Source organism: Chanodichthys erythropterus, chromosome 20, assembly GCF_024489055.1.
Source record: "Chanodichthys erythropterus isolate Z2021 chromosome 20, ASM2448905v1, whole genome shotgun sequence".
Lineage (NCBI taxonomy): Eukaryota > Metazoa > Chordata > Actinopteri > Cypriniformes > Xenocyprididae > Chanodichthys > Chanodichthys erythropterus.
Window position 1 is genome coordinate 37712197 of NC_090240.1, and position 21103 is coordinate 37733299.

The following is a 21103-nucleotide window of genomic DNA, read 5'->3' on the forward strand; positions in this document are numbered from 1 at the left end:
CTGTCAGTCATCTTCTGTTCCGATGTCATTGGCTGTCCAAACGGAAATAAGGCGGTTTCTTCATGTTGACGGTAAAATTCCTGCCCCCAGTCCGCGAACTTCGGGAGAGTTCTGCACCGGAGCGACGTGAAAACTGAACCGAACCCGAGCGAGACGCGTGCAGAGACCCACGAGCGCGATGACTGCGGTGCGCGTGATCCTGACCCTGATTCTGGGCTCCGTTCAGCTCTGCCGAACCGAGCCGCGGCCCGGGAAACCCAGTAAGAACCGTTATGATTTCCTGTCAGTCTTGAATTTAAATGTCCAGTCAGATTTGAATCTGTAATTGCCGATCCGAACCAACGGTCATTAACCGTTGTTTTGGTCAAAATACCGCGAATTTGTGGCAAAACGATATTAACCCTATAGTGTCATCACAAAGAAATAAATCAAAATGATAGAAAGCCTCTCACGCTGTTTGAATCACTATTCAGTAACGAGTACTATAGTATTTTGTTGGAAACCATGGTACATTTTTTAAGAGGGACTCAAAATGTTTATAAAACAAGCAAACTGTTGAAAAAGTCCTTCAGAACCTTCAGGATCTAAAGAAGAGATCTGGATTTGCAGAAACTTCTACAGAAGAAACTGGGTTTGACTTTCTGATGGTTTAATCAATACATCAATCATAAACATACAGTTGCACCGATGAACTATATGTTTTAGTGTATTTTGAGTTGGTTTTCGTTGTCTGGCTCACTCAGGCTTGAAGGGATTACATGAAACCACAGTAGGATTGTGGAAAGTTCTATTGGGATCATATTCTGAATAACAGTATAAGTATTTATTTAACATTGGTGTTGTTCGTCATATATCGACCAACATCTGACCATTTTAAGAGGCATTGGTCTGGTTAAAGGTGCAATATGTAAGAATTTTGCAGTAAAATATCCAAAAACTACTAGGTCAGTGTTACATATTTTGCTCACCTGAGTACTTACAATATCCCAAATGTTTGCAACTATTTGTAAATCGAGAGAAAATTGCAGTTTTAACCAAGGCGTGTGAGGAGTCGCCTGTCAATGGCGTCATACCCGCGTTACCCTCGGTTTCCGGTTTGATTTTGTAGAAACCATGGAAACACTAAAGACACTTTAAAATATTACACGTTTTAATAGACAAGAGAACAACTGTTTTGATCTATTTATAGACAAAAAACGAATTGTTGTTATATAGCTCAACACTTTTAGGGTGCGTTCACACTTGTAGTTTGGTTAATTTGGTCCGGACCAAAGAAGAAAAAAAAAACATTTAGTCCTGGTCCGGTTAGCGTTCACATTGGCATTTTATCACCGAACCAAAAGATACCGAACCTTAAGGCTTAGGGATACATTCACAACGTGATTGGTCAGATTTTATGACGTATTGCCTATTTTGAGACGGAACTTACCGAACATCCAAAACAATGCTGTTTGCTGAGGTAAATGCGCTCGTTGTCTGTGCGTAGCCTGCATGTGATGGTATTTTGGCCAGCTGGGAACTCGTGAAGAGCTTATAAAATGTGTAAAGTAGTAAAAACAGCGGCGGTAATCCATCCGTCACACACACAAATGATCTGCTGCATGGAGACGCGCGTCTGATGCCTGTGATGGGCAAACTTGCGACTATGACAAGTAAAACCGACATGCGTGAGGATTCTGTCCTTTTTAGGGTCTCGTCTTCCTGTTTTTGGTTCGGTTACATGTCTTTGGTCCGTGTTGCGTTCATATATCATTCGAACCGCACCAGAGTTCGTTTGGAAGCGGACCGAGACCCATCTTTTCAGCGGTCTCGGTCCGCTTGTTTGGTGCGCACCAGGGTTCGGATGGCAGCGTTCACATATGTTCAAATGAACCGCACTATCTGAGCAATCGCACCAGGGTTCGTTTAAATCATACCAAACATGACAAGTGTGAACGCACCCTTAGTCTTATTGTTTAAATCTAATTTTCTTGATTTTTTTTTTTTTTTTTTCGAGTACCATGCTTTACCACGCCTCAGAGAAAACACTATTTTGTGAAGTAGCTAACATAGCATAATCAGATGCAGCTTTATTTTTATTAACAGTAATACAGCATTTTCTCCATCATACAATACGTTTGAAAATTAATTGCATGTCATTTACCAACACAATCATCCAGCATTTAATCTGATATTGTAAAACGGATCTATCTTACTGCAGTGTGTAACAGTGTCTCACAGCAGCCGCCGAGCGAACGCTCAGAGTAACGTTATAACATCATCTAATAAACATGATTTCTTCCCGAGTCCTATCCCTATTCTTTTGCATCGTCCGTTGAGGTGGAGACCACATGTCCCAAGATTCCACGCTCAAACTTGGCGTCATCAAGCTACGCCTTTGTTTTGAATAGGCCTCTAGTGGACCAAAATCTTACATACTGCACCTTTTAACTGATTGAAAACTAAACCATCTTGTTGACATAATAAACATTTAAAAACATATTTCACGTATTTAGGGAGTTGGGAATAAATTAAAACTCATTTTACACATATTTATTCACATTTCCTATCATTATTGGATTATTTGGGTTAGTTCACCCAAAACTGAAATTTTATGTCATTAATTACTCACCCTCATGTCGTTCCACACCTGAGAGAGAAAAGATTGTTGAATAGTTTTTTTTTGTTTTTTTTTTTGCGCACAAAAGTATTCTCGTCTCTTCATAACATTAAGGTTGAACCACTGCAGTCACATGACTGTTTTAACAATGTCTTTAGTACCTTTCTGGACCTTGAAAGTGTTGATTATATTGCTGTCTATGGACGAGTCATATACCTCTCAGATTTCATCAAAAATATCTTGATTTGTGTTCTGAAGATGACTGAAGGTCTTACGGGTGTGGACCGACATAAGGAAGAGTAATTAATGACAGAAATTTCATTTTTGGATGAACTAACCCTTTAAAATATATCGTCCACTGTTCACTGTATATATCAACATCGGTCAATAAATATATAGTCAGTGACTAACTGTGAGGTCAGTGATGTATTATAACTCGATCTGTCTGTGTCAGGTGAGCTGTTGGTGATCACCGCTGCTACAGAAGTGACCGACGGATACCTGAGGTTCATGAGGACCATCCGACAGTTTAACTACACTGTTCAGGTGTCACATCGCTTATATATGACACACTCATATATATGATACACTTCACAAAGTAGTTTAAAAAAAGCTGATTTTTAATGTTTCTGAAAGAATCTTCTGCTCAAGACTTCTTTTATTTGATCAAAAAACAGTAAAAATAGTGAAATATTATTAGAATTTAAAATATGTTTTCTATATGAATATATTGTAAAATGTAATTTATTTCAGTGATTTTCAGCATCATTACTCCAGTCTTCAGTGTCACATGATCCTTCAGAAATCATTCTAATATGATGATTTGATGCTCAAGAAACATCTATGATTATTATGTCTGTTTCTATCCATCCATTTTTATGCGTATTTTGGGATATTGCATAAAAAAAAAGGTTGGATGGAAATGCCAAAATGCGCTTAAATTCTAAAAATTAGCATTAAAAAAACATGTTCAAATGAGGTGGATAAATGTTTTTATTTTTTGCCCATAAACTGCGATGGAAACACATTTACCACATTTCTTGAGCATCAAATCATCATGCTAGAATGATTTCTGAAGGATCATGTGACACTGAAGACTGGAGTAATAATGCTGAAAATTCAGCTTTGATCACTGGATATAAATTACACTTTGCTATATATTCACATAGAAAACATCTGATTTAAATTCTAATAATATTTCATTATTTTTACTGTATTTTTGATCAAATAAAAGCAGCCTTGAGCAGAAAAGACTCTTTTTTTTTTTTTCAGAAACATTAAATAATTTTAATTATTCCAAAACTTTTGAACATTAGTGTAGACGTGCAAAAATTATATGTGTGTGTAGGTTCTGGGTCTGGGTGAGGAGTGGAGGGGTGGTGACGTGGCTCGGACCGTCGGTGGAGGTCAGAAGGTTCGATGGCTGAAGAAAGAACTAGAGAAACACAAAGACAAACAGAACACTGTCATCATGTTTGTAGACAGGTGTGTTCCCACACAATAAACACAATGCAGTGACCTGATTTCTCCGTTCTTTATTCATATGTAACTCGATTACCAACATCCTGACATGTTTCGAACCTGAGTGAGTGTGAGGTTTCATTTGTGTCTAAAATGCTTTATAACATACATTCATTCATGTTGACGTTCATTGCATATGTAAGATAAATTAGATGTGTGTATGTATGTTTTTGTGCTCTTGACATGATTGTTGTGTGTGTGTGTAGTTATGATGTGATTTTAGCCAGCGGTCCGGAGGAGCTGCTCAGGAAGTTCTCTCGTTTCTCTCATCGCGTGGTGTTCTCCGCCGAGGGCTTCTGCTGGCCGGACCAGAGACTCGCGTCCAAATACCCAGCTGTGCATCACGGCAAACGCTACCTCAACTCTGGAGGTGTGTGTGTGTGTGTGTGTGTGTCAGTGCAATGAAAGGAAATGGCATGACAGCTAACGCCCATGTGATTGTTTGTGTGTTTAGGTTTCATCGGCTTCGCTCCTGAGATTTATGCGATAGTGCAGCAGTGGAAATACAAGGACAATGATGATGACCAGCTGTTTTACACACGGATCTACCTGGACAAAGAGCAGAGGGTGTGTGTGTGTTTGTGTGTGTGAATGATGTGTAAAGTTGTTCTTGCTAAATACAGTTTTTCTTTTCCAGAGGAAGTTCAACATCACGCTGGACCACAGATCCCACATTTTTCAGAATCTCAATGGAGCCATAGGTAGACACACACACACACACTCTCTTACACAATCTCAAACACTTGCTCACACACTCACTCATACACTCACAGCAGTGCTGGACAGACAAGCCATGGCGCTGTCACGCCACACGCAGTGAAAAATACATCGCGGAGCAAAGAGGACACTGACAACAAGTCCATAGACAAGACAGAGCAGGTTACTGATGATATTAAACAAAGTCCCAGCTTTAAAACTGTATAGTTTTTCTAATAAATTCAGACAATAAAAACCGTTTTGTGGCTCTTTAATGTGTCGTGACAGATCTCTGTAGTGGCTCATCTCCAGCGGCTCGTGAACCGATCATCTCTTCCTACTAGTTCATTTATAGCATCAAATAAACATGAATGAACATCAGAGGGAATGCTGTTTCAAACGTGGAAAGACGTTAGTACACACCTTTTTTCAATTTAAAGTCCACCGAGGTTAATCTTCTAACTCCTGACTGCTTTGTCGGAAATGGTGGATTCGGCGTTATGATTGGTTAGATCGCCTGTCAATCAAACGGGTCAGTTGAGTTTACTTCGATTAATAGAGATAATAGCCTAATAATAATAATAATAACACTGTTTATTAAAACACAAACTCAAAGGTCTTCATTGAAATGACAGATATTGCACAGTAAAAATGTAGCCTACTTATTAATATTATTAATTAAATTAATTTGATTACGTTTTAACTCCCTGAGGTCTGAAAACGCACAGACGCTTTTTGCAGGTTTTTTTTTTTTTTTACATTGCAGCAAAACAGACTTAAAATACTCCGTCATTTTTTGTCATAGAGACAGAAGTAATATATCAATTGAAACTATAGAATGTCTTCTTTTATTTGTGTACACTCAGAGTAAAAACACAATGTTGTGCTTTTTGCAAAATAAAGAAAACTAAAATGATGCATGATCTGTCCTCTCCCTCTGAACGAACTCCAATCTGATAGTTCTCAGAAAATGAACTGTAACTTAGTGAATACAACGAAAACAAAAATTCTGTGTTTATGTAATCTGTATGAAAAGAGAGCCATGTCAGAAGTCCGAGATTCAGCTCATTATCCGCTAATGCGGCCACGCCCACGGAGCCAGCGCTATTCAGACGCAAATTATGAGTCAATACAGGCATTCATTGTCTCAATCATGTATTTATTGTCTTGAAAAGTGTTTATCTGTATGTAAAAGCCATGGTTGGCGACCTCTGGAAGACATGCCGTTAGGCAAGGCAATTTTATTTGTATAGCACATTTTATACACAATAGTAATTCAAAGTGCTTTACATAAAGAAGAAGAATAAAAATAGAACATAAGGAATAGAAATAACAGTAAAAACAGATAATTTTGCTATTTGGATTTAAAATGCATTAAAAGTCAGAATCATGATGATACATAAAGATATAAAAATACATTAAAAATGAAATAAAAACAGGAAAAGAATTTAAAGAATAAAAAGATAAAATAAAGTGCAAACAGTTCGGACATAGCACAGTGCTCAATCAGCAAATACATAGGTAAAAAGATGTGTTTTGAGTCTGGATTTGAATGTGGCTACTGTTGGAGCACACCTGATCTCCTCTGGAAGCTGGTTCCAGCTGCGGCTGGCGTAACAGCTAAAAGCAGACTCTCCTTGCTTTGAGTGAACCCTGGGTATTTCTAAATGACTTGATCAGGTTTGTACAGTAGCAAAAAGAGTACGGGTGTTGTTTAAGTTTCTGTTTATAATATTTGAGAAGAAGGTCTGTCTAGCTTTGCCTAATTCCACATCGAAAGCATGAATTTATAGATGTTATAATGGATTTCAAGTTTTGTCTTTTGCCACATGCGCTCAGCTTTTCTGCATTGTCTTTTCATATTTTGCACTGCTGTTGATTTTCTCCATGGTGCTTTTTGTCTGCCACTTTTCTTCCTGACTTTCATAGGAGCAATGTTATCAATAACATTCTGTACTTTTGAGTTAAAGGAATCAAGGAGAAAATCAACAGAGTCTGCAGATATGCTTGGTGTTAAAGATGTAGCCTTCATAAACAGTGCACTAGTGTTCTCATTTAAGCATCGCTTTTTGACCGAGATAGATCTAGCTTCAACAGTCGGACAGATCAATTTCAAAGAAAATACAGAAATGATCAGATAGCGCTACATCCTTAATGACAATGGATGAAATGTTTAGACCCTTACTGATAATTAAATCTAGAGTGTGTCCACGATTGTGTGTAGGTCCATGTACATGCTGAGTCAGATCAAAAGTATTCAAAACAGTTATGATTTCTTTTGCCATATTGGATTCTGCATTTTCTATGTGGATGTTAAAGTCAGTAAAACAGTCAAAGTAACCGTTAGTTACTGATATGTCCTCTTCTTCTTTAGAATAATTTGTGGACTAAACGTGCACAGAGAGCGCCCTCCGGCTGCAAGTATGAATTGAAAACACCATTCCTGAAATGTCCTCTTTTTCTTTAGAATAATTTGTGGACTAAAGGTGTACAGAGCGCATTATAATTTTTACATAATTTTGAAGCAAAAACTCTAGCCTACAACCTCAAATACCCAGAAGTCTTGTAAACACAGATTTAATATATATTTTTGGCCTTATTTCTGTGACTTTTTTTGTTTTTTCAATAACCATGCATAAACGTTATTCCTTCAAAAACACAAACATGTACATACATGTTCCTCACATATTATGGTAGCCTAGTTTGTGCTGAATACAGTGTAATGACACGTTTTCCATTAATATGTTTATGAAGAACTGAAAAAAGCACACATGTCAGGGCATGTCAAACCTTCTCCAGGCCCCAAATCAGCCTCAGACTCCAGAGAGTTTAAACTAAATTGTTAGCTTTATGAACTGATTTGATTACATTTTTAAAACATTTTGTATTTGTCCTTACAGTGTTTATTCCCTGTACTCATGACAGTAAAATATGCAAAAAAAAAAAAAAAAAAGTGACACACTTTCAAACCGCCAGAATCTTAAAAATTTTTGGTCATACCGCCCAGCACTAACCCACAGACACACACACTCGCACACACTCTTACAGACACACCCTCTCATACACTCACAGACACACACAGGTTTGTTTTGCCATCTTAGTGAGGTCATTCCATAGGCGTAATGGTTTTTATATTGTACAAACTGTCTATTATATTATATTGTACAAACCCTACCCATCACAGGAAACATTTTTAATAAAACATTGTTTAGTGTGTTTTTAAAGCTATTTTTAAAATGAGGACTCATGAAATGTCTTCATATTTCATATTTAAAACACACACACTGTAGTTTGCTGTAGTCCAGTCCTAATTCTGCCTGTTTTCTGTGTGTGTGATCTGGTGTGATGGATGTGTGTTTTTCCAGAGGAAGTGGTGCTGAAGTTTGAGAAATCCAGAGTCAGAGCTCGGAACGTGGTCTATGACACGCTTCCTGTCGTTATCCATGGCAACGGGCCAACTAAGGTAAATGCAAACATTCTGCACAGTAATTCTTCTGTTTCCACGGCGCCCGCATTTAACGTACAGACATTCATTAGGCTCTATTGGTGTCTAGACTTGTGCGGTATAACGGTACTCAGAAGTCACGGTTCGATACAGACGTCCACGACACAAATCGGCACAATGCCAGATGATTCTGTCTCATTATAACAGCGGAAATAAACTTAAAATGTCATTTATGGTCATACAGATAAGATTAAAACATCATTTTTATTTGTGTACACTCTGTGTTTATGTAAACCTTGTATGTATTTGATCATTTAAGCGCAATAAGAACAGAACTTAGTAACAGGCTTTTAGTGTGTGTATGCACTCTTATTCATGTGATGTGAATGAACATCGCGCTGAACGGTATGTTTGGATGGTAGGGCTGTGACGGTGGCAAATTTTTACTACCGTGGTGGGATTGTGTTTATATATATATATATATATATATATATAATATATATATATATAATATATAATATATATATATATATATATATATAATATAATATAATATATATATATATATATATATAAATATAAATATAAATATAAATATATATATATATATCTATATATATATATAATATATATATATATATAATATATATATATATATATATATAATATAATATAATATATATATATATATATATATAAATATAAATATAAATATATATATATATATATATATATATATATATATATATATATATATATATATATATATATATATATATATATATATATATATCTATATATATATATATATATCAGAGGTTGCATTTGACTTGCGTTTTGAGGTCGTTTTGATGAACAGGATCGTAAAAAAAATCCATTATAATCAATAATTACCCGTCATTTTAATTTTTATATTTTAAAGATAAGACATTTAATAGCTTCTGATTTCGTCCACGTTTTCATTTTTATTCGCGTACTTAGAGGATAATCAAATGGGCATAGGCTATGCGTTTACTTATATTACGAAAAGAAAGTTGATCAAAGACTGCGTCACTTTACAGTTTTCATCTTGAACTAAATAAACATGAATGAAAATAAAAAAATATGTTGAAAGATACAGTAGCTTACCGAAATCTGTATCACGTCAGTTAATCAGTGTTGCAAACAATGTCACATAACATTATACCTCAGAAAAGCCATTCGTTAACGTATAGTCGGCAAGAAAAATAACAAAGTAATTTTATTATTATAAAACTGACTTAAACTGGGTGCTCATCTGTGTGTAATCAAACGCATCGTTTACATTTTATTCTGGAGACTGAACTCGCGCTCTGCTGCCACACTGGAGCGCGATCACCACCTACTGGAAAGGGGTGGGAATTACATAATCTGTCAAAATGACGGACGGGCTGCAGATTTTTTCCGTCACTGCTAAAAAAAATTCCATCAATGACGTAAAATAACGCAATCTCTGAGATATATATATATTTATGATGTCACACTACCGCTGGTGACACTCCGCGTGGTTGTCATGCCTAGCGTCACAGCCCTATTGGATGGCGGCTCCAGAACTGAACGATACTACGATCTCTCTTTAAAGGCAGATTGTGGAGACATTAACCATTGTGTGTGTGTGTGTGTGTGTGTGTGTGTGTGTGTGTGTGTGTGTGTGTGTGTGTGTGTGTGTGTGTGTGTGTGTGTGTGTGTGTGTGTGTGTGTGTGTGTGTGTGTGTGTAGCTCCAGCTGAATTATCTGGGTAACTACGTGCCAACGGCGTGGACGTACGAACACGGATGTGGAAACTGCGACGATGATTTGCTGGACCTGAGTCATCTGTCTGTGAGTGTCAACACCAACACAATAAGTTTGACAGATCTGTGTCATGTGACTTAGGAGGATGAATTCTAATGGAGATGTGTTTGTGTAGGACGAGGAGATGCCGCTGGTTCACTTTGCCGTGTTTATTGAGCAGCCGACGCCGTTTCTAGAAGAATTTCTGGAGAGGCTCGCGACTCTTAACTACCCACACACACGCTTGCGACTCTTCATACACAACAACGTACGTATGGCTCTTCATAACTGGGTTATTTCAGTGTCATTGAGAGAACTGTTAAAGCTGGATATATATTTTGAATGATCTTTTATGGTAAAGCTTATATGTGACCTGTGTAACTTTCATGCTGAGGCCGTGTGCCCACCAAAGCGTTTACTCGTTGTTTTCAATGGGAGCGCCACGTTTTTTAAAACGCCAGCAGCGTGACGAGGCGCTGAACATCTATTTCAGTGCTCTGCTTTGTCCACACATGTGCTGGTGAAGCACATGACCTGCATGTCGACACATGCAGTCTGAGTGTGTGTGTGTGCAGGTTGATCTGTACTGTATAGTGGAATATTATGACAACCGACTGATGAAGACATTTTACTGGTCCTCACTTGTTAAAAAGGCCCAAACATGTTTTTTTTAAAATCTAGTGTTAGTCTTCTGTGATGGTTTTTGGGTTAGGCCATAGAAAATATCATTATCCTGATATTAGGCATGTGACGGTATCAGATTTTCATGTTGCGATAATTGCTGAAGCTTTTATCATGGTATATACGGTATTATCACGGTATATACGGTATTATCACGATATTGAAATAAGTTGCAAAAAAAAGTGTCAGTATAACAGGTTTAAGAACGGTTTTGTAATAACAAAAAGAACTCTGAATGTTTAAATACAATAATACAATACACAAAAATATATAAAGTAAAATTTTCAAACAGATTAAAGTGCAAAAGAATTATAAAGATCAACAGGAAACACTTTACAATAAGATCTCATTATTTAATGCATTAACTAAGACTGAGCAATAGCTACATGTGTTACAGAAAGTATTATTTTTGTTAATGTTAGTTAAGAAACACAACTGATCATTGTTAGTCTTATCTCAGGTCCATTAAATAAGTTATATGTTATTAAACAGTAATTAACAGTAACTAAGAATAATTAATGCTTTATAAGTATTTTTCATTGTCAGTTTAATGAATTAACATGTTAACTAATGAAGCCGTATGTCTTTAAGTTTTACTGAACAATAACAAATAATCACAATCATTAGGGTGTGTTGTAGTCCAGATTAAAATATAAAATGTTTAAGTTTGCAAATAAATAGCCTACTAAGTCTTTAAGTATTGAGTATTTGGTGCTGTGATGAACAACACTGAGATTACAAAAATGAATGTCTGTTTGAAGCATTTTAAAAACTTCACTAGTTGCTTTGTTTGCGGGGTTTCCGGGGTAACCGCTGCATTTCTGCTGTTCCATCTGCTGTCAGAGAGTGAACGCGCACTTTCATTCAGCGCGTCTCCTTCACTCGTTGTGCTTCTCGTGCACGCTGGGCTTGTTTACATCTGAGTGTGTGTCCCTTTGACAGCGGTGTTGTGCATTTTATACAGTTGATGAGGAAAGTATTCTTAAATGCATTGTAACAATTTTAATAATTGGTAGTAAATTATTATTTACGGTATTTTGAAGTGCCCACGATAACAATATCGTGATATATCACATTACTGAATATCGATATAAAATCAATGGAAGTCCTCACTAATATAGTGAAACAAATGTGTGTGTTTGCAGGTTGTGTTTCACGAGCAGCACATTGAGCGGTTCTGGACGCGTCATCGCTCTCTGTTCCCCGGGGCGAAAATAATCGGACCTGAGGAAAACCTCAGACAGGACCAGGCCAGAACCATGGCAGTGTAAATACACACACACACACACATGTCAGAAATGACCAGTCCTGATGGCTGAATCTGTTCAGTAAGCTGATCTTTTCCATGATTCCATTGGCTGTGTGTTTGTGTTTCAGGGAGGCGTGTAAGAAGGACGTCTCCTGCGATTATTTCTTCAGCATTGACTCTGATGTTGCTCTGACGAATCCTGATATTTTACGGATTCTCATCGAAGAGAACAAGTGAGTGAACGAACAGCAGACGTGCATCATGATTCTGCTGTATTTCATTTTATTTGTTAAAATCATCAGATAAACACTGAAATGCAAAGATTTTCACTATAAACCGCTAAAATATTAGTTTGGTTTAATCCTGAAGAAATTATGACAGAAATTTCCACATAATGATAATATTAATAATAATTCAATCTACAAAATGTTTGTCACTGATGTTCACAGGGGTGTGATCGCGCCCATGCTGTCTCGGCACGGGAAGCTCTGGTCAAACTTCTGGGGCGCTTTGAGTCCGGAGGGCTTTTACTCGCGCTCGGAGGACTATATCGACATCGTCCAGAGCAAGAGAGTGTGAGTTTCCTTTCCTTTGCCCTTGTGTGTGTTTATCAGTGTAGCGAGTGTTGTTGTCGAGTCAGCTTTATTTCTATCACGCTTTATACAATACAGATTGTTTTTTAAAGCAGATTTACAGTTATAAACAGGAAAATAACAGTATTAATGTTCATCAGTTATGAAATTAAATATAAATTTAATTCAATTCAGTTCAATAACAGTGTCAATGTAACTGTTCATCAATTATGAAACATTTGATTCAGTTTCAATGTTGATTCAATTCAGTTCAATAACGGTGTCAATGTATCAAAGTTCATCAATTACAAACCTTTCAATTAATTTCAGAGTTGATTCAGTTCAGTTTAATAACAGAATGAATGATGCAAAGTTAATTATGAAAAATTGTCCATTCAGTTTGTTTTAATTTAGTTCAATTACAGTATCAGTGTTGCAAAATTCATCAATTATGAAATGATTTCAAATCAGTTCAGTTTGATTCAATTTATTCAATAACAATGTAAATGCTGCAAAATTAATCAATTATGAGAAATTCAATTCAGTTCAATAAATGTCAATGTAGTAAAGTTCATCAATTATGAACCTTTCGATTCAGTTCAGTGTTGATTCAGTGTAATAACCGAATGAATAATGCAAATTTCATCAATTATGAAACGGATTCAATTCAGTTCAATAGCAGTGTCAGTGTTGCAAAATTAATCAATTATGAAACGATTTCAAATCCGTTCAGTTTGATTCAATTTATTCAATAACAATGTCAATGTTGCAAAATTAATCAATTATGAGAAATTCAATTCAGTTCAATAAATGTCAATGTAGTAAAGTTCATCAATTATGAACCTTTCGATTCAGTTCAGTGTTGATTCAGTGTAATAACCGAATGAATAATGCAAATTTCATCAATTATGAAACGGATTCAATTCAGTTCAATAGCAGTGTCAGTGTTGCAAAATTAATCAATTATGAAACGATTTCAAATCAGTTCAGTTTGATTCAATTTATTCAATAACAATGTCAATGTTGCAAAGTTCATCAATTTAGTTAAATTTAACTCTATTCACTTCAATAACAGTGTCAGTGCTGCAAAATTAATCAATTAATAAAAAATTCAATTCAGTTCAATAAATGTTTCAGTTTAATAACAGAATTAATGATGCAAAGTTAATTATGAAATTTTCCATTTAGTTCAGTTTGATTCAATTTGGTTCAATTACAGTGTCAATGTTGCAAAATTCATCAATTATGAAACAAATGTTGGTAATTGATTAATAATGTTGAATCAAAAATGTTGATTCAATTCAGTTTAATAACAATGAATGATGCAAAATTCATCAATTATGAAACAAATTGAATTCAGTTCAGTGTTGATTCAGTTCAGTTCAATAAGAGTGTCAATGTAGCAAATTTGATCAATTATGAAACGGATTCAATTCAGTTCGATGTTGTTTCAGTTCAGTTCAACAGCAGTGTCAGTGTTGCAAAATTAATCAATTATGAAATGATTTCAAATCACTTCATTTTGATTGTTTATTCACTATTAATGTCAATGTTGGAAAGTTCATCAATTATGAAATGAATTCAATTTAGTTAAATTTAACTCAATTCACTTCAATAACAGTGTCAGTGATGCAAAATTCATCAATTATGAACAATTTGATTCAGTTCAATGTTTATTCAGTTCAGTTTAATAACAGAAACGTTATTCCATTCAGTTCAGTTTAGATCAATGACAGTTTCAATACTGCAAAATTCATCAATTATGAAACAAATTCAAATCAGTTCAGTTTGATTCAATTTAGTTATGTAGTACAATATACAATAAGTGTCAATGTTCAATTCAATTCAGTTCAATAACGGTGTAAAAGTTCATCAGTTGTCATGCCTCCTGATGCCTCTTCCTGTTCTTCAGTGGTTTGTGGAACGTTCCCTACATCACTCAAGTCTATCTGATCCGCGGAGAGACTCTACGGACGCGTCTAGCTGCGGTTTCTCTCTACCAGCAGGAAGGGATGGACCCAGACATGATCTTCTGCAAGAGCGTCCGTGAGCAGGTGGTTATAAAGCTCTGTGATTCACACCTTGAGCAGAGGGAATCCAGTCATAAAAACAGAATAAAAGAGTGTTTCAGACGTTTATCATCACAAATCCTTTCCTCCTGCAGGGCGTCTTCATGTTTGTGTCCAACAGGGATGAGTTCGGCCGTCTGATCTCCTCCACCAATTACAACATCAGTCGTCTTCATCCGGACATGTGGCAGATATTCGACAACCCAGTGGTGAGAGATTCATTCATGAAACACACGTGTGCACAGACGAACATGTGAGCGCAGACTAACCCTGTGTGTGTGTGATGTCAGGACTGGAGAGAGAAATACGTCCATGAGAATTACTCCAGGATTTTCGAAGATGATGAGGACGTCGTGGAGCAGGTGAGATTGTGTCTTGTTTCTTTTTCAGCTGTGGATCAGTGACTGGGACTGGAACTATATAGCGCATGTCAAAGAATTAATCGTAATGAATCTGTGTGTTTCAGCCCTGTCCAGACGTGTACTGGTTCCCAGCATTCTCTGACAGAATGTGCGACGAGCTTGTGGAGACCATGGAGGATTTTGGCGGATGGTCTGGAGGAAGACACAAGGTCCGTGTGTGAGCGTGTGTGTGTGTGTGTGTGTGTGTGTGTGTGTGTGTGTGCGTCTGTGTGTAACCCAGCATCTCATATGTGTGTTTCTCTCTCAGGACGAACGGTTAGCTGGAGGTTATGAAAACGTTCCTACGGTTGATATTCACATGAATCAGATCCAGTTTGAGAAAGAGTGGCTGAAGTTCCTCAAAGACTACATCGCTCCTGTGACAGAAAAACTCTACCCAGGATACTTTCCGAAGGTGAGGCGCTCACACACTCGGCTTGAGCCGTTCATTTGCTGCCCGTATGCTGAGTAACATCCATTCATTATTGTGGTTTAGGGTTAGTTGCATGTAATTATGCATAATTTATAGTTTTTACTATGGTAAGTATGTGTAACAGGACCTTATTTTTAATAGGCTGGTCATTTACATAACATCAGTTTGTTTCAATGAATGAATTGAATCAAATATTGAATTGGACAATGATTTTAATCAAAATTGTGATTGAGGTTTTTTGCATCAGGGTTCATGTATTAAAGGGTTAGTTCACCCAAAAATGAAATTAATGTCATGTCGTTACACACCTGTAAGACCTTCGTTCATCTTCAGAACACAAATTAAGATATTTTTGATGAAATCCGATGGCTCAGTGAGGCCGGAGCAATGACATTTCCTCTCTCAAGATCCATTAATGTATTAAAAACATATTTAAATCAGGTCATGTGAGTACAGTGGTTCAATATTAATATTATAAAGCCACGAGAATATTTTTGGTGCGCCAAAAAAAAACAAAATAACGACTTATATAGTGATGGCCGATTTCAAAACACTGCTTCAGGAAGCTTCGGAGCGTTATGAATCTTTTGTGTCGAATCATGATTCGGATCTCCTGTCAAACAGCTGAAATCACATGACTTTGGCGCTCCAAACCGCTGATTTGATTCATAACGCTCTGAAGCAGTGTTTTGAAATCGCTCATCACTAAATAAGTCGTTATTTTTTGGCGCTCCAAAAATATTTTCGGCACTTTATGATATTAATATTGAGCCACTGTACTCACATGACCTGATTTAAATATGTTTTTAGTACATTAATGGATCTTGAGAGAGGAAATGTCATTGCTCCGGCCTCACTGAGCCATCGGATTTCATCAAAAATATCTTAATTTGTGTTCAGAAGATGAATGAAGGTCTTACAGGTGTGGAACGACATGAGGGAGAGTAATAAATGACATTAATTTCATTTTTGGGTGAACTAACCCTTTAAAATGTTTATCAGTGTAAATATAAAGGAATATATTTGATTGGAAACATGATTATTTAAATGATGTCCTCTGATTGGGACAAAAACAAAATCACGTTAGTAAATAATTTAAAGCAGATATACATTCAGTATCGTTTGCACAAACATTTGTGTGTGTTTCAGGCTCAGGCTGTGATGAATTTTGTGGTTCGTTATCGTCCTGATGAGCAGCCGTCGCTCCGTCCGCATCACGATTCCTCCACGTTCACCATTAACATCGCGCTTAACAGCAAAGGCACCGATTATGAGGTAAGCAGGACTCTACGTTGACTTCGGTTGTTATTTATGGAGCGTATCGACCCATAAACCCTCACACCATGTCCTAACCAGACGCAATGCGATGAGATTCCAGCGACACGCAGTTTGTCTGTCACACCAGATGCGACAAGACTACGAAACATGACAAAATCAGTCAGATTTCACAGCCAATCAGAAGAGTGTGGGCGGAGTCTCTCTGTAAACTCGCTGTATTTGCAACCAAATCAACCCAAAATGACAGCCAATCGGAAGAGTGTGGGCGGAGTCTCTGCAAGCGCAAAGACGTGTCTGGTTAGGACACTGTGTCAGACAAACCCCTTTTTACACTTTCATTCAGACATTATTTCTACACTCGACAGCGGGACTTTAGGTTTGTGTGTTTGTGTGTGTCAGGGCGGAGGTTGCCGGTTTCTGCGTTATGATTGTAAGGTCGAGTCTCCGAGGAAGGGCTGGTCGTTTATGCACCCGGGCCGGTTAACGCACTACCACGAGGGTCTTCCCACCACGCAAGGAACGCGATACATCATGGTGTCATTCGTTGACCCTTGAAAATCATGTGATCTTTGTCTGTCTGTGCGTGTTTGTTTGTTTGTTTGTGCTTTTTCTGTAAATTGAAAATCGGATGTTACATTCGAACGGATTGTTACAAACGATCTCTGGCACACGTGAGGTCAGAGATTCACTCCTTTTAAGAGATTTTAACTTTAAAGCTTGATGAAAAGAGTATTTTTACTTGATTTTTATAGAATATTCAAGTCACAGATTTTTTTAAAGAGCAGTACTTTCTGAAATAGCTTTTGTAATCAAGCTTTGTACAAACCGCTTTAAATTATTTGTTGAATCTTGAAAATAAATATTGGAAACAAAAGTGGGTTGATCTGAGCGGGCATTAACTGGAAGAATTCTCTGTAAAATTCAAAAATGTATCTTAGAATTCTGTGTACTTTACAGCACCAATTCAATTGTTTTTTTTCTGCTTGATTTACCTAAAATGGCACAGAAAATGTTTAATATTTAATATTCTAGCTTCATGCATTTTTTTTTCTTCCAACACTTGAATGTAAGGTAAGTTACATAAAAAACATTTTTAACAAAAAGCTAGACTATAGATAATGAAGGTAAGTACTCGCACATACTTTTTAACCCTTTTACGGTCTTCATTTGGGAAGTATACTCTGGGTCTTAATTTAATTTTGTAACAAAATAATTTTATTTATTTATTTTTTTTAACAAATGTAATTCCACTCTGTTTATGAATGTTTTACTTATATAAATACATTTTTAAAAAAAGTTTAAATATTGAAAATACTAAATACTAAACTGATACTTAAATAGAATTAAATACTTAAATACTAAATTGATACTTAAACATACTTACATAGAATTAAATACTAAACTGAAAGACATCTTTTCACAAGTATTGTTCAGTTGGATTCATATCTAAATATTATGAAATCACAATTATGACAATAAAAGCTACTTTTTGTCAAAGTTTAGCATCTTTTTGTACTGATAAAAATCAGTTTTTCAATATTGTTACATTATGATGAGACCCGCTTAGAAAATGGACAAAATGCATCCTCAAAATCAACATTTTTGAAAAACCTATTTTTTCAGTGCAAAAAAAAAAAAAAAAGCTAAACTTTGTCAAAAAGTAGCTTTTATTGTTATAATTGTGATTCCATAATATTTAGATATGAATCAAACTGAAAAATACTAAAGATGTCTTTCAGCAAATAGTGGCGATCTGCAGCATCTACTGGATAAAGTGATTATTTTTACTTTTATAACTGCATTTTCCAAAAGATGGACAAAAATCTCACACTAAACCATGTCAAATTATCCATGTGATCCCCATGAATGAAAGTTAGAAATGTGGGTCTTTTATAAAGTGAATTTTACACAAAAAGCTGTTTTTGTATAAAAACCTACTCAACAAAATATTTATTTATTTATTTAAATTTAAAAGATTTGATAAATTCTTCAAAAACTGAACAAATATGACATAAACAGAGTAAAATTACATTTGTTTTTTGTTGTTCTTGGGGTCTGTGGAGTTTATAAAGTAATAATGTGTTTTTGTAACCACCAAAAAAAAAGTCTAGGTCCATTTACAACTAAATAAACCCTGTATACATTTTTTTTTTTGTGTCCTTATAGTTTTAGTTAAATTTAAAAGGGTAAAAATTGCAAAATAAATTAACAAATTACTTGCATACATTCTCTTTTTTGAGGACCAAGTCTAAAATTTCTGGTTTTAATCAATTTTGAGAGAATATTTGGGGATTGATTGCAAAAATGTCAATGTGGTGTAACCGTAAAAACTAATTGATCTTGTTTAAAAAAAAAAAAAAGGTGAAATTCTCAATAAAACACCATATAAGGTAATTTGGCATAATCTTACAATTTAATAGTAAATAAAAATAAATTTAACACCATTGTTCTGAATATTATAAATAATTTGGGGAATCATAGGAGTCAAGTCAAATTCCTGAAGTGTCAAGGTGGTGTAACCACCATTCAAGGAGCCATTTTGTTAATATTGTGCAAGAACACCATGTGACAGGAAATTATATCCCAAAGAGGGACCCCTGGTGACACTAAATGCTGCATGCAAAGGTTAGTAACTGTCTTTAAAATATGAGATAATTTGACATAGCGTTTAGCGTATGGTTAGGTTTACATGTCAAATGGTATGACCCCATGAATACATTGATAATTCATCATTATTATAAAAATGTGTATTAACTTTAAAAATTACATTTGAAATATTTCCACCAAGGCCATGTGCTTACATAGGTGTCCATGATAATACCTGTCAAATTTGATTTTAAATTGAAATGTCAAGGGGTGTAACCGGTTACACCACTTGACTTCTGTTACAAGCCTTTCTGTTAGGGGCAAATTTAGTCAAAATCACTAGTTTATGGTGCTGATTAAAGATGTAATATAAACTAAACTACTATTTGGAACTATTTTCAAATGTTCAATGTTTTATTTTTTTTGAAAAAGTGGTGCTTTATTCACAACTTTATTATTAAAGCTCTGTAATTCAGTAAAATAATATATAACTATGTTGCACAACATTAATGTTTAAAACATTAATGTTTAACATTGAAATGTTTAGCTTCAATATTTCTATTCCATTCACTTAAAAATGTAAGCAATATAAAATCATGGAGTGATTGCTAATGCGTCAAAAGTATCAACAACAGCTTTTATTATGCCGCAGTCGCTGCTTCTTCAGGTCAAGCGTATGTGATGTAAAGCAGCTCTGTTTTAAAATATTACACACATTTGTGTGTTCAAATTTGTTATAATGCTACTCTGTGCGTTCGCTCGGCAGCTGCTATGTCCATATTAGGCATGGTACAACATGGTCCTCACAGTAAATCAAGAAAACAAGATTGAAACAATAAAACTAAATGTGTTTAGCTATATAGTATGATTAGATTTCTCTCGACAAATGTATCCAAACAGTTGCTCATCTGTCTAATAAAACACATAATATATTAAAGCGTCTTTGGCGTTTCTGTGGTTTCGACAAAATAAAACCGGAAACCGAGATTAACGCGGGTATTATGTCATTGATAGGGTTCATGTATTAAAGGGTTAGTTCACCCAAAAATGAAATTTCTGTCATTTTTTTATACTCCGTCTCATGTCGTTCCACACATGTAAGACCTTTGTTCATCTTCAGAACACAAATTAAGATATTTTTGATGAAATCTGAGAGGGTTTTTTTATCGCCTATAGAAAGCAACGAAATGCCCACATTCAAGGTCCAGAAAGGTTGTAGAGCCATTGTTAAAACAGTCATGTGACTGCAGTGTTTCAACCTTAATGTTATGAAGAGATGAGAATACTTTTTGTGCGCAAAAACAAAATGAAAATTATGACTATAAACAGTCTCTTCTCTTCCTGTCATTCTCCTCATGCAGGTGACGCAGTAACACAGTGAAACCTTCCTTCTTTATGTCCGAATGCCAGCTCAGTATTGGCCAAAGCTGATCACGTGATCAGCACAGCGCATGCGTGAGACTGACACAGGGCCCGGCCAATAATGAGCCGGTGTTCTGACGTGAAACCTGGAGTTTCTGCACTGTGTTTACCATGTCAACAGCATAGGAGAATGACAGAAGAGACAAAATAGTTTAATAAAGATGCTATTTTTGTTTTGTTTTTGCACAAAAAATGTATTGTCTCTTCATAATAAGGTTGAACCATTAAGATTAAGGTTGATCCTTTGCAGTCACATCGACTGTTTTAACGATGTCTTTAGTACCTTTCTGGACCTTGAAAGGGGTAATTTCGTTGCTTTCTATGGGAGATAAAATTATCTTAATTTGTGTTCTGAAGATG

General features: G+C 35.8%; 1 protein-coding gene across 1 annotated transcript; it reads left to right on the forward strand.

Moving 5' to 3' along the window:
- Positions 1-21: 21 nt before the first annotated feature.
- On the forward strand, positions 22-20360 carry plod3 (procollagen-lysine, 2-oxoglutarate 5-dioxygenase 3). The gene is made up of 19 exons (XM_067371268.1): positions 22-260; positions 3054-3145; positions 3948-4084; positions 4327-4490; positions 4575-4687; positions 4758-4821; positions 8182-8279; positions 9999-10100; positions 10189-10320; positions 11879-12000; positions 12111-12215; positions 12432-12557; positions 14467-14608; positions 14719-14832; positions 14914-14985; positions 15090-15194; positions 15293-15439; positions 16607-16732; positions 17135-20360. Exons 1-19 carry the CDS (start codon positions 179-181, stop codon positions 17288-17290), a joined length of 2199 nt encoding a protein of 732 aa, XP_067227369.1. The 5' UTR covers positions 22-178; the 3' UTR covers positions 17291-20360.
- The last annotated feature ends 743 nt before the right edge of the window (positions 20361-21103 follow it).